We start from the raw sequence: 12,725 nt of genomic DNA on the forward strand, positions 1-12,725 counted from the left end.
AGCAGGCCCCGAGTGTGTAAGCAGAGCGTCCAGCACCCCACATCTTCCTCTAGGGCTGAGACCCCCCGAACAGCGAGCTGGTGAACAACGGGCTGGCCCCAGAGAGAGTCCTTCCTGCACCATGGCCCCAGTGCCAGGCTCCTCCCCTTTCTTCAATGCCCCACCCACTGCAGGCTCCACCCCTTCAACATGCCCTGCCCCTTGCAAGATTCCTCCTCCCTTAACACCCCCACTGCCAGGCCTCTCCCTGCTCTAGTGCACCAGGCCCATTGCCACGCTCCTCCCTCTTCTACACACAGACCCACCCACAGCCAGACTCCTCTCCCTGCTATACTGACCGCAGTTACAACCTGCTTCCCACTGCGGCTCAGCCCCCCTCAGAGGACAGCCAAGGGCTGTACCCAGTGACTCTCTCGCTTGCAGCAGCTTACCCAGACTCAGGGAGTCGCTTGGGAAGCCAGGTCCCAAACCACTGAGAGTTTATTAACCATGTTTATTCGGATGGTGCCTGAGGGCCAGCCAAGCCCCGTGTGCTAGGTACAGGACAGCCCCAGAGCCGTGGCCTGTCCTGGCGCCACAGACTTGGCAGGGCCTGGGGCCGAGCACACCCGCAGCGTGCCGGGGCGAGGGCCGGTTCATGCCGTGGCTGGGTGTGTGGGTGGGAGGGGGCGAGCTAAGGGGCAAGTGTGGAGTGAGGCTGAGGGGAAGAGCTGGAGGGAGGGGTGCTGAGAAAGGCCAGCCCCACCTGCAGCGGGGTCACTGGCTGTCCAGATGTCTCTCCCCTCCTCGCTGGTGTCTCTGGTGGGATCCCTTCCCCCATGGCCCTATGGGGCTGGGAATGCAGCACAGCATGGTGGGAAGAGCCCCAGGAGGGCTGGCAGCAGCAGGACTGGCACGAGGGGGACAGCCGCGGGAGCCCTGATACCAGCAGGGCCCTGCCACAGCAGCCGAGAGCCTGCTCCCCCAGGAACAGTCTGCTGGGAGGGGCAGCTGCCCCCTCCCTCCTGGCCCTGCGTTCTGCCTCTCCCATGGGGCTGCATCAGCATGACGGGCACTTCACTCACCCGCTCCCGGCCGATGTGGCCGGGGGGGTCCTGGAGCAGCGCCTGCGAGAGAAAGAAACTGTCCAGCTGTGGTGGCTGCAGACCCCTGCGGCCCCTGCCGGGCGGCTGCACCACAGAACTCGGACCCTGGCACGGGCCGGGAGGGGGCAGGAGCCCCGGCATGGGCAGGGAATGGGGCCCTGCCAGGCGGTGGCACCGTGGGACTCAGAGCCCCGCGCGGGCAGGGAACGGGGCCCTGCACAGCCAGGAGGGGGAGTGACAGGGTCCCCATTGCCTGGGTGGAAGTTGCACCGGGTTGAGCAGCTCCTAGCCAGGCTGGGCTGGACAGTCAGAGACCCACCAACCCAGCGGGTTCCCCCATGTGCCCCTTTCCCCCTGCTGGGCCAGGTGACGCCACACACTCCCCTCACCTCTGCCCCTAGGCCGGGGCCCCGTCCGCCACAGCCAGCAGCTGGCACAGCTCTTGCTTGTGCCGGTCCTCAGATGCCACCTCCTTTGTTGCCATCTCTTCCTCCAGCTGGAAAGGAACGCAGATGCCTGAGCGAGGCACCCTGGGCAGCAGCACCCCAGGGGCAGTGTGATGCCAGGGCTGGGGTGACTGAACCCCCAGGGAGGTGTGCAGGGGTCATAAGAACAGCCAAACTGGGGCAGACCAAAGGGCCACCTAGCGCAGTCTCCAGGTCCCACAGCGGCCAGTGCCAGGTGCCCAGGTTCTCAACCAGGGGTCTGGGGCCCACTGCGGGGCCATGAACATGTTTCAGGGGGTCCCCCAAGCAGGGCTGGCATTAGACCTGCTGGGGCCCAGGGCAGAAAGCCAAAACCCCACCACCCAGGGCTCCAAGTCCTGTCACCTGGGGCTGAACTTAACTTCGCAGGGCCCCCTGTGGCATGAGGCACCAGGAAATTGCCCTGCTTGCTACCCCCTAATGCCGGCCCTGGCTTTTATATACAGAAACACAGTTGTTGTTGGCCATGGAGTTTTTAATAGCACGCTTTGGGGTTCGGAAAGGAAAAGCTTGACAACCCCTGCCCCAGAGGGAATGAACAGGGTAGTTGTCAAGTGATCCATCCCATTCTCCAGTCCCAGATTCTGGAAGGCAGAAGGTGAGGGACACCCAGAGCATGTGATTGTGTCCCTGCCCATCCTGGCTAATAGCCATTGATGGATCTACCCTCTGTGAATTTATTTGAGTCTTTTTTCAGCCCAGTTATACTTTTGGCCTTCACAACATCCCCTGGCAATGAATTCCACAAGCTGTGTGTTGTGTGAAGAAATACTTCCATTAGTTTGTTTTAAACCTGTTGCCTGTTAATGTCATTGGGTGACCCCCAGTTGTTGGTTTATGAGAAGGAGTAAATAACACTTCCTGATTTACTCTCTCCACACCAGTCATGATTTTATAGGCCTCTGTCATATCCCCCATTAGTCGTCTCTTTTCCAAGCTGAAAAGTCCCAGTCTTATTAATCTTTCTTCATATGGAAGCTGTTCCAGACCCCTAATCATTTTTGTTGCCGTTTTCTGAACCTTTTCCAATTCCAATATATCTTTTTTGAGATGGGGCGACCACATCTGCACGCAGTATTCAAGATGTGGGCGTCCCATGGATTTATACAGTGGCATTATGACATTTTGTCTCATTATCTCTCTCTTTCCTAACGGGTCCCACCATTCTGGTAGCTGGTTTGACAGCCGCTGCGCATCGAGTAGATTTTTTCAGGGTTGAAGCTGGATGAGCAGTGTCACATGCTGCTGTGTGGGCAGAGCATGGGGGGCAGATGAGGGACAGCCCCTCTATCAGCCCTGGGGAGACACCCCTGGCCCTGCACTGTAATCTGGACCCTCCCACCCCAAAACCCATACATATCTGGCCTTGGACCCCCCCCCAACCCACACTTGCTCTGGCCCCTCATTCCCTTCACACCCGAGGGGGGTGCAGCACCTCTCAGTGGGTGTTGGGGACACCACCCCGGGACCCTGTGCTCAGGGTTACAGCAGCTGAATCTGTCTGGTGCACCAAATGGGGAGAGCCCCACCCCCCCGAGAGAGTCCCTGGCAGGGCCAGGGGAAGAAGGGGGCGGTTCTGGCTGGAACCTCTGACCTGCTGGCGGATGTAGGTGTCTGCACAGGGGCCGATGCCGCGGAGGATCAGGGACACCACACAGCACCTGCCGGAAAGCGCCGCTTCGACCGCAGCCATCACCATGGAGGGGAACCAGAGCGCCAGGGCCGTGTCCTGGGGGGTGTGCAGTCAGGTCAGGGCGTGCAGCAGGGGGGCGTGCAGGGAGCAGGGGAGCCCAGCCCGCCAGGGGCGACGGATGGGCAGGGCCCAGCCCCGCAGCAGGGACTCACGTAGATGCGGGTGGTGTTGAAGGGGCAGTCGTTGGTGGCTATGGCAGCCCGGGCGTCGGCTGGGAGGGCGGAGCTGTTGCATCCCACGATCAGGCGGCGCCCCCTGCTGGCGATGGTGAGGGAGACGGCCAGGGCCAAGCCCAAGCTGCAGGCCGCGGAGAGCAGGCAGTTCAGCAGCGAGACGCACAGCAAGGCCCAGTGCTGCGGGCAGAGACCAGAGCTGGGGGGCAGGCGGCCGGGCAGCCACGGGGCGTCGCCCCACCCCCCGCCAGGGGCCACTCACCAGCTCCAGCAGCCCGGGGTGAGGTGGGCAGCGGCCCTGGGCCCCACACGCCCAAGCAGGGACCCGACCCCTCCCCTCCTCCAGCAACTGGAGCAGCTGCTCCCAGACGAACGTTTCTCTGGGCCTCCAACGCCTCCCTGCACCCCAGGCCCTTGCAGCCCTACGGGGCCCAGCCCCACCCCCGTGTCCATGTGAAGCTGCAGGGGTCAGGGTCTCCCCTGCCTCGCCCGTTCCAGCACTACCCGATCCCTGCACTAACGAGCACGGGTGCCTGGCAGCCGTTGCCCTGGCCTCAGCTCTTGGCAGCCCCTTCCCCCACCCCCCGGTGACTGCGCCTGGCACCGTCCTGTCTGCTTACAGCTGGTGGCAGACGCACCCTTTGCCAGCCTAGCCACGGGGAGGGCTTGGCACAAACCCTGGGTGCCCTCTGCCTCCTAGTGCCCCAAGGCCCCACTTCTGCGCCTGGCTTTCCCTTGGGGACGAGCCATCCTGCACCGAGCCAATGCTAGTGTCTGAGCCGAGACACCTGCATTGCACCATGCTGCACAGCGCAGCCGTGGCCCAGCCATGGGGTGGGCGGACCTGCCCCCCCGCGTGTGTCAAGGGCTGTGGGGTTGCCTGTGAGCGCTTGGCGGCAGGGAGGGGCTGTCACATATTTACACAGCACAAGGTAGGGCCTTGGCCTTGGCTGGGGAGAGCAGGGGGTGCCTGGCACGGGCTGGGGAGGCCTTACTCAGCCAGGGGAGGTCTGTCCGTGCACCTGGCATGCATGGGCGGAGGCGGGGACAGGGAGCAGCCCGGATGGAAGGAGCTGGGGCCTTATCTGCAGCAGGTGTGGCCGGCGGAGGACACAGCTGAAAGCAGGCTGGGCCCACACAGCAGAGACAGGCACCTCAGGGAGCAAGGTCCAGGGAGCGGCTGCTGCAGGAGCTGGGCCACGGCCCTGAATGCTGCTTCCTGCCCGAACTCAGCCCCCCCCCCCCCCCGGGGCTGTGACCACAGCATTGCCCCCCATCCCCTGGCTGTGATCCCAGCACTGGCCTCCCCCTCCCACCCTGGGTTCCCCGGCTGTGACCCCAGCACTGGCCTCCCCCTCCCACCCTGGGTTCCCCGGCTGTGACCCCAGCACTGGCCACCCGCTCCCACCCTGGGTTCCCCGGCTGTGACCCCAGCACTGGCCACCCGCTCTCACCCTGGGTTCCCCGGCTGTGACCGCAGCATTGCCCCCCATCCCCTGGCTGTGACCCCAGCATTGGCCTCCCCCTCTCACCCTGGGTTCCCCGGCTGTGACCCCAGCATTGGCCACCCACTCCCACCCTGGGTTCCCCGGCTGTGATCCCAGCATTGGCCTCCCCCTCCCACCCTGGGTTCCCCGGCTGTGACCGCAGCATTGGCCTCCCCCTCCCACCCTGGGTTCCCTGGCTGTGATCCCAGCATTGGCCTCCCCCTCCCACCCTGGGTTCCCCGGCTGTGACCCCAGCACTGGCCTTCGCTCCACCTGGCCCTGCAGCCCCGCCGGCTCCCCAGCGCTCACTCACCAGGGCTGCCTTGAGGAGGTTCTGGGACACCAAGATGGCCACAATCCCAGCAGTGATGCTCTAGGGAAAGATGGGGGGAAGGGTCAGTCCCTCCCCCAGTGCATGCCCCCCCCGGCCGCAGCTGCCCCAGACCCTGGGGCTGGTCCCTGGGGCATAGCAAGCAAAAGCATTGTTAAATCAGGGGCCCTATGGCCCAAAATCAGCCACACCCATGCTCTGACCCTGGCGTTTGGGCAGGAAGGGGGCAGGACTGGCATCTCACCGCTGCAGGGATTCTGCTTTCTGCTCCTTGCACGGGCCCAGTGGCCTCAGTTTCCCGCCCAGCTTCTAGCTGCGCTCAGCTGCCCAGCACGTGTCTCCCTCCGGGGTCAGCGGGCAAGGGCCGCCGTGTCCCTGCAGGCTCAGGCTCGCCGGGCACATCGCTGGGGCTCACCCCACGGGGCCACGCAGGGACTCCTGCAGGCAGCTGGAGCCCCAGGGACACCGGGGGGGAGCAATGGGGCTACGGGTGCTGGAGCAGGGCCGGCCGGCGGGGCCTCACTCACCAGCAGCCCGGAGCCGACGGAGATGACGTTGGCGGTTGTGTACTCGGAGGTGACCGTGCGCTCAGGGTTGGCCACGTGGCGCAGGACGGTGCCGTGCACGATGGCCCCCAGGATGAAGTTCAAGTGGCCCAGGATGATCAGGGTAATGCCAGAACGCATGAGGCTCTGGGGCCCATGCCCCAAGTCTGCAAGAGAGGCAGGCGTCAGGCATGGGGGGGGCACTGGAGAGAATCACACACAGCGTAAGGGCCTAGTACCCCCCAAGGGGCATGGGGGGGAGGTGCCCAAGTGTGCTGAGGGGGGTCACGCATTGCAGGGGAGAGGGTACCCGAGTGCAATGGGTGGGAAATCACACATGACATGGGGGGAGGGTATCTGAATGTGCCGTGGGGGGGTCACACATGGCATAGGGGGAGTGTACCTGAGTGTACAATAAGGGGGGTCTTCACACACAGCGGGGGGGACACACCTGAGTGTGTACTGGGAGGTCACGCACGGCAGGGGGGAGGGTACCCAAGTGTGCACTGGGGGAAGTCACACACAGCAGGGGGGAGACACCTGAGTGTGCAACGGGGGGTCACAGCAGGGGGGAGACACCTGAGTGTGCAGTGGGGGGGGTCACGCACGGCAGGGGGGAGACACCTGAGTGTGCAGTGGGGGGGGTCACGCACGGCAGGGGGGAGACACCTGAGTGTGCAATGGGAGGGAGACACCTGAGTGTGCAGTGGGGGGGGTCACGCACGACAGGGGGGGAGACACCTGAGTGTGCAGTGGGGGGGGTCATGCACGGCAGGGGGGAGACACCTGAGTGTGCAATGGGAAGGAGACACCTGAGTGTGCAGTGGGGGGGGTCACGCACGACAGGGGGGAGACACCTGAGTGTGCAATGGGGGGTCACGCACGGCAGGGGGGAGACACCTGAGTGTGCAATGGGGGGTCACGCACGGCAGCAGCGGGAGTCTGCCCGTGAGGGAGATGGGTGTTGGGGGGCGGTTCGAGGAAGGCCCCCCCCGAATGGGCTCCGGGCGGGACCCCGGCACTCACCGAACCCGCAGCGGCCGCAGCCCATCCCGCCGGTTCCGGGCTCCGTCACCGCCCCAGCCCGGATCAGCCTCACAGCCCGGCGCGGAACCCAGGAGTCCGACGCCGGCCCCCCACCCCCGCGCGGAACTCAGGAGTCCGGCCCCGCCCCTCCACCCCCGCGCGGAACCCAGGAGTCCGGCCCCGCCCCTCCACCCCCGCGCGGAACCCAGGAGTCCGGCCCCGCTCCTCGCCCTCCCGGCGCGGAACCCAGGAGTCCGGCCCCGGCCCCGATCCCCCTCTCGGAACCCAGGAGTCCGGCCCCGGCCCCGATCCCCCTCTCGGAACCCAGAAGTCCGGCCCCGCCCCTCCACCCCCGCGCGGAACCCAGGAGTCCGGCCCCGGCCCCGATCCCCCTCCCGGAACCCAGGAGTCCGGCCCCGGCCCCGATCCCCCTCCCGGAACCCAGGAGTCCGGCCCCGGCCCCGATCCCCCTCTCGGAACCCAGGAGTCCGGCCCCGGCCCCGATCCCCCTCCCGGAACCCAGGAGTCCGGCCCCGGCCCCGATCCCCCTCTCGGAACCCAGGAGTCCGGCCCCGCCCCTCCACCCCCGCGCGGAACCCAGGAGTCCGGCCTCCCGGCAGAACGATTGATCGGGGGGGGGGGTCTCTCCACCTTCCCCTCCGAGGCCGGCGAGCCCGGGCCTGGGGGTCCCGCGCCGGGAGCTCAGTCCCCGGCAGCGCTGGAGGGAAGGAGCCGCCCCCTCCCCGTGGCGGCTGCTCCACGCGTGCCCGGAGCCCCCGGGGGGTCGATGCCCCCCTCAGGCCCACACAGCGGGGGGGCGGCTGTAGCCCCGCCAGGGCCGCCCCCCGCCGCCCCCCTCGGCCCCCCACGGGCGGAGGTAGACGGGGCCCAGCACACATGGCAAAGAGGCGGTGTTTACTTATTTACAAAACAGTTTATTAAAATAGGAAACGATAGAAACTAGAGCCCGAGGCTCCAGGGGCCAGAGGCAGCGGCCCTGGCCCCTGGGGAAGGGGCTGCAGGGGGGAGCGGAGTGGGTGGGAACAGGCCTGGCTCAGGGGACTGGGAGCAGGGCTCAGAGCCCCCCAACCCCTCCAGGGCGACGTGGGGCAGAACTCACGCAGGACAGCCCACAGCTCCCCAGGCCCAGGGGCCAGTCTCCTACCCAGGGGGGCTCTAGGGCCAGCAGGGGGAAGAGCAGCACCCAGGTGCCCCTCCAGCAAGAGCCTGCTGGGGGGCACCTGAGAGTGCTCCAAACACCTGCTCCCAACCCCACCCCTGCCCAGCTCGCTCCAGGTCCAAGAGGGCAGTGACTACCCCTGCCCCGGGGCTCCAGCCCAGCCTCGGCCAAGCTGCTGCGTAACACACGTAAACAAGAGGGATAGAGAGCCACAGGGTGAAGCGCCAAGGGGCTGCTGGGGGCGAGGGTGAGCAGGGCGCGTTGCAGAACCCCCCTCACCTCTGCCCCGGGGGATGAGTACAGAACAGTGCTAGAGGCAGACAGCAGGTGTGGTGCGCATGGGGGTAGGGGGCTCCCCTCTTTTCTACCTTTAAATAAAAAGATTTCTGTCCTGTGCAAAAGAAAACCCACCAAACTTTGTACAGTTCCAACAGACCAAATACCATGCACATTCCCGCGGGCCGGCTGGCCACGCCGCCCCACACAATCCCAACAAAACACGGCTCAAATAATACTGACTCGCAAAGTCCCCTTTAATAGGCAGGCAGGGCAGACTGTCGCTGGGCCTGGCGACGGCACATGCAGGATGAGCTTCCAAGCGCAGCGTCTAGGGTCTCGCTGGTGCCCTACACAGATGGACAGACTCTGAAAAGGGTCATGGGCCGGCCAGCGTGGAGGGGCTGCTAGGATGACACGGTCACCGCCGTCAGGGCTCCGTTCCGGGCATAGAAGAACTTGCTGAACGCCTCTTCAAGTAAACAGGTAAGTCTGTTCTGGTCGGCCTGGGGAGAGCAGAGCAGTGAGCAGGGTGACTCTGCACGCCAGGCCGCCCCAGCTGGCACCCCCGGGCAGGCAGAGGGCAGGGGCAGGCAAGCTGGGCCATAGGCCTGACCAAGCCCACATCTGAGAGACTGGGGTGGAGGGAGCAGCAGGAGCCTGGCCCTGGAAGGGGAAGACTGGTGGGGACAGCAGGACAAGAAACCCTGTGGCCTGTGCGCTGAGGGGAGGGGCAGCCCACAAGCACAGCTAGGTGAGCAAAAGGGGCTGACACAGGAATAAGCTTGGAGAGGTGTGGGGGGGACCCATGCAGCCAACTCCCCCTCGTGCCAGCAGGGGTGAGGCAGGAGCTCACCTCACTGATGAACCCCAGCTGTACCAGCTCGGCCGCCAGCTCCTGGATATTGTCATCTACAACAGAGAGGACTGAGTGAGTCCTGGACTGGCGGGACGCCCCACAGCCCAGGGGAGGGGAAGGGCAGGTACTTACTGGGCAGTAAGTCACAGCTCAAGTGTCTATTCAATTTGTCTTCCAGTTTCAGCAGCAGCGTCAGCTGCAGGAGAAAGGTGGACATGAGAAGGAGCCGCAATTCCTGCATGAGCTGGGGGGCTGCCACGGCCCGGGTGGCCCCTGCCCTTTACTCCCCACCCTGCCCCCCTCCGTACTTCGAGCAGTGCCTGGAGCAGGCCCAGTACAATCCCCTCTGCTCCCCGCAGGACAGTATGCGCCACACCCAAGCCAGGAAATGCCAGGCTCTCTCCTGCACAAGGAGCGTGGATCCCGCAGGGACTGCACTGCACCAGGTGGGCTGCCAAGCTCTGCCACGGATCACCAAGCCTGTCGTGGCTTTGGGCCCTGCATACTGGAGACCTGCCGGGGCAGCAGGGCTCAGCAGCCAGCACGTCCAGGCCACAGCACGGCTCACCCCACCACTGCTGCCAAGGGGGAGCCGAGACGTTTGAAGCAGCCTGTTCAGCAATGGTGCCTTAAGACCCTGCCCGTACAGAGCACACGTGTGCAAGAGGGAGACGGAAACGTACGTGGTGCTTGACTCCCTCCTCCACTGACTCAATGTTACACTGCATTAGCACCACCTGAAAGGGAAGCAGAGAGGCCACGTGACTCCAGCTGCCACTGCACGGTGCAGCCACTAAGGGGAGAGCAGCAGCAGCATCTCCTCCCCGTCTCACCTTGCGGGTCTCCACCTCAGCAGGTTCTGGCGTTGGGGTTTTCACTGACGGGGGGACAATGGGGGACTTCACCACCTCCTGCTGGGGCTGCTGGGGCCGAGGCATCCCAAAGGCTGTGAGTGGGTAGATGCCGTTCCTGCAAGAGGAGCAGCGTTATGGAGGGCGCTTGCCTTCTCCCGGTGAGCGGAGGCAGCGTCCAGGAACCTGCCCAGGGCCAGCTGCAGGCAGGAGAGTCTCACGGCATAGGAGGGGGATGGCATCTTACCTCACATCCTCCAGGAACTTGTCCAGCTCCAGTGCCGGGGACTGGGAGAAGCTGGAAAAAAAAAAAGGGGCAGTGAAGTCACAAGACAAGCCAAACCGAGCCTGTGCCGCCTCCCTGCCCAGTGCCATGGGGGGGCTTGCCTGACAGTTCTCTCCTCATTACAACCAGGAGGTAGAACCTCTCCCCTGTGCAATGCAGGGGCTGGAGGCTCTAGGACTAAGCCCTGCCCCTTCAGCCTGGGCCCTCCAAGGGGCTCTTCCAAAGCTGAACACACTAGGAGCTTTAAGGGAAATTAAGCCCTAACACAACGGTAGCCCTGTCTCCCTGTTGACCAGCCTGTTAACACACCACAAAGTGTATTGCAGCCATTTAGCCAATGCCAGGAATCAATGGACAAGGAGAGGCCCTGCGAGTGGAGAAGGCACCCTGCTGCACAGCTGCTCTCCATCACTCACACTGTACTAGCAGAGAGGGATAAAGCAGAACTGTCAGAGGGCAGTAGAACAGGCAGAAATAGGTAGAAGTTCCATCCATATAAAGCAAGATCTTTGTAATTTAAGGACTTACTTGGGAACCAACCCAGTAGCACCTACCTACCAAAGGATGCTTATGAACACAGGAGCCTCCAGACTGAATCAGACCAGGTTCCCTGTCTTCTGACAGTGTCAGCACTAGATAATGCTGAGGAAGAGCAGAGAACCCTGGGGTAGCAGAGGTGGGATAATCTACCCCCCACATAGACCTCACCATGGTATCTAATAGCTGGAGATTGATGTAAGCCCTGAAGCAAGAGGTTTAATGTTGCTGCCACACTTATCAACTGTGATCATGCTGAATAGTTTTGATCCACACGTGTCCAGCCCTTTTCACATTTACTAAATTCTGGCTTCAGCCACTTTCTGTGGCAGTGTTCTGCATCAGGGTCGGCGTGTGTGTGAGAAAGTGTTTCCTTTTCTCCTTTCCCTTTTAATAACTGAACACTGCCATTCTTGTGCAGGGAGACCAGATGCTCCCGCTCTCCCTTCTCTACTATTGATTTTATATACCTCTCTGTCGTGTCCCCTCTTATTCATCTCCTTTCTAAGGTAAAAATCCCAATCTCTTCAGTCTTCCTGGAGAATTTTTACAGGTCCTTGATCATTCTCATTGCTCTTCTCTGAACCCCTTCCAGTTCTGCAATATCCTGGGAGATAAGGTGATTGAAGTACCCCATGTTGGCCACAGTTGGGGGGGGGGGGTACACAGTTAAGTACATACCCAGGGACTTACCTAGATATGCCCAGATGGGTATGTTTTCCTTGTGATTGTCATCTTTATGGTATTTCAGCAAAGGGGACCATTTGGTCCCTGCCGAAAGCTACGAATTCGCTGGTTGTCATGGTTATTCCAAGATGTGTATGTGGAAGAGATTAAGAGTCATGTGACAGGTGGAATATTGTGTCCCAAAGCTGCTGGATGTGAAATTGGGCAAGAGGGGTGGTTCTCAGAGCTTATTCAATCACATGTAACAACAACGGATGTCTTTCTACCTAGCCCCACCAAGAGTCTACGATCTAGACAAGGTGTAGGCTTGGGCCTTTACACAAAGCACAAAAGAACCCAAGAAAAAGACCGTGAACAGGGGGATGACCAGGGACAAGCTGATTACAAAGGAGACAAAAGGTCTGGTTCTGTATAATAGGAGAAAGAAGGGCACAAGAGATTGTCCATTATAGAAGTGACATGCTGCCAGCATGAGTGTCTCATGGAAAGTGGCTCCCAGCTCTCTGGACTGGGCAGGAGTTACACAGACTGACCATTGGGTGAGAAATCCCTCAGACCGGAAAAGAACTTGCTAACACGTGTAGACGCCACAATGCATCTTCTGTTTTTCTTTTACCTGTCACCTGATGTTTCCAGCTCTTCTCCTTTCTGCTATTTGAATCTCTCAAGCTTTGTCCCAAACTGCCACTAGGTTTTACTAGAGACATGGCTCAGTGTTGTGTGCTAAGTACAGGGCAGATCTGTGGTGACGCTAGTGAAGGGGGGATGCTGCTTCCACAGAGGCAGCGAATCTCTGCACATTGCGTGTGTCCAGAAGTTGCGGGACTGGACACTTGAGTGTAATGAAGTGGTGTACACAGACAGGCTGGAGAGACTTTTGCCCCAGGGCCAGAGTAGAACTCAAGGGGTTAACTAGCCCCATACATTATCTCCACTCAGGCTCCCTAAGTGAGCCCTGGAGGCAAAGAGCTGGGGTATGCAAATTGTTTGCTTGCAGAAGGAAAGAACAGGGCTTGCAGAGCCTGGAGTGGGCTGCTTGTGTTGCCAGCAGCTGCTAGTTTTGGGCAGGTTCCCTCCAGGGGGCACAGAGAAGGCTCCCTTGCACCGTAAGCAGGTGGGAGCGATTCACCCTGTAGCCCAGGGGTAACACTGAAAGCATCAGTGACCAGCACTCCACCCAGAACCCATCTGAGGCCACACCGATTTACAGAACTGCATTAGAAT

At 62.1% G+C, this 12,725-nt stretch overlaps 2 protein-coding genes across 5 annotated transcripts in view; both read right to left on the minus strand.

The window, feature by feature from the left end:
• Positions 1 to 473: 473 nt before the first annotated feature.
• KRTCAP3 (keratinocyte associated protein 3) lies at positions 474 to 6,874 on the minus strand. The gene is given in 10 exon segments (XM_073335403.2): positions 474 to 779; positions 782 to 824; positions 826 to 892; positions 894 to 1,033; positions 1,035 to 1,106; positions 3,165 to 3,299; positions 3,416 to 3,616; positions 5,237 to 5,296; positions 5,782 to 5,966; positions 6,826 to 6,874. Coding segments are annotated over 10 exon segments (951 nt in total). The 5' UTR covers positions 6,851 to 6,874; the 3' UTR covers positions 474 to 756.
• An 865-nt stretch (positions 6,875 to 7,739) lies between these two features.
• The window catches only part of NRBP1 (nuclear receptor binding protein 1), a 78,019-nt gene continuing 73,033 nt past the window's right edge, over positions 7,740 to 12,725 (minus strand). For 3 of the 4 annotated variants that reach the window (XM_073335405.2, XM_073335404.2, XM_073335407.2), the window contains 6 exons: positions 10,239 to 10,289; positions 9,974 to 10,109; positions 9,824 to 9,877; positions 9,273 to 9,336; positions 9,138 to 9,193; positions 7,740 to 8,787 (listed from right to left, as the gene is read on the minus strand). In XM_073335405.2, the coding sequence (XP_073191506.1) occupies positions 8,689 to 8,787; positions 9,138 to 9,193; positions 9,273 to 9,336; positions 9,824 to 9,877; positions 9,974 to 10,109; positions 10,239 to 10,289 (460 nt within the window). In that variant the 3' untranslated portion in view covers positions 7,740 to 8,688. The remainder of the gene's footprint in view (positions 8,788 to 9,137; positions 9,194 to 9,272; positions 9,337 to 9,823; positions 9,878 to 9,973; positions 10,110 to 10,238; positions 10,290 to 12,725) is intronic. The other variant, XM_073335406.2, reaches the window with a different exon arrangement.

This window comes from Lepidochelys kempii, chromosome 3 (genome assembly GCF_965140285.1).
Source record: "Lepidochelys kempii isolate rLepKem1 chromosome 3, rLepKem1.hap1, whole genome shotgun sequence".
Classification (NCBI taxonomy): domain Eukaryota; kingdom Metazoa; phylum Chordata; order Testudines; family Cheloniidae; genus Lepidochelys; species Lepidochelys kempii.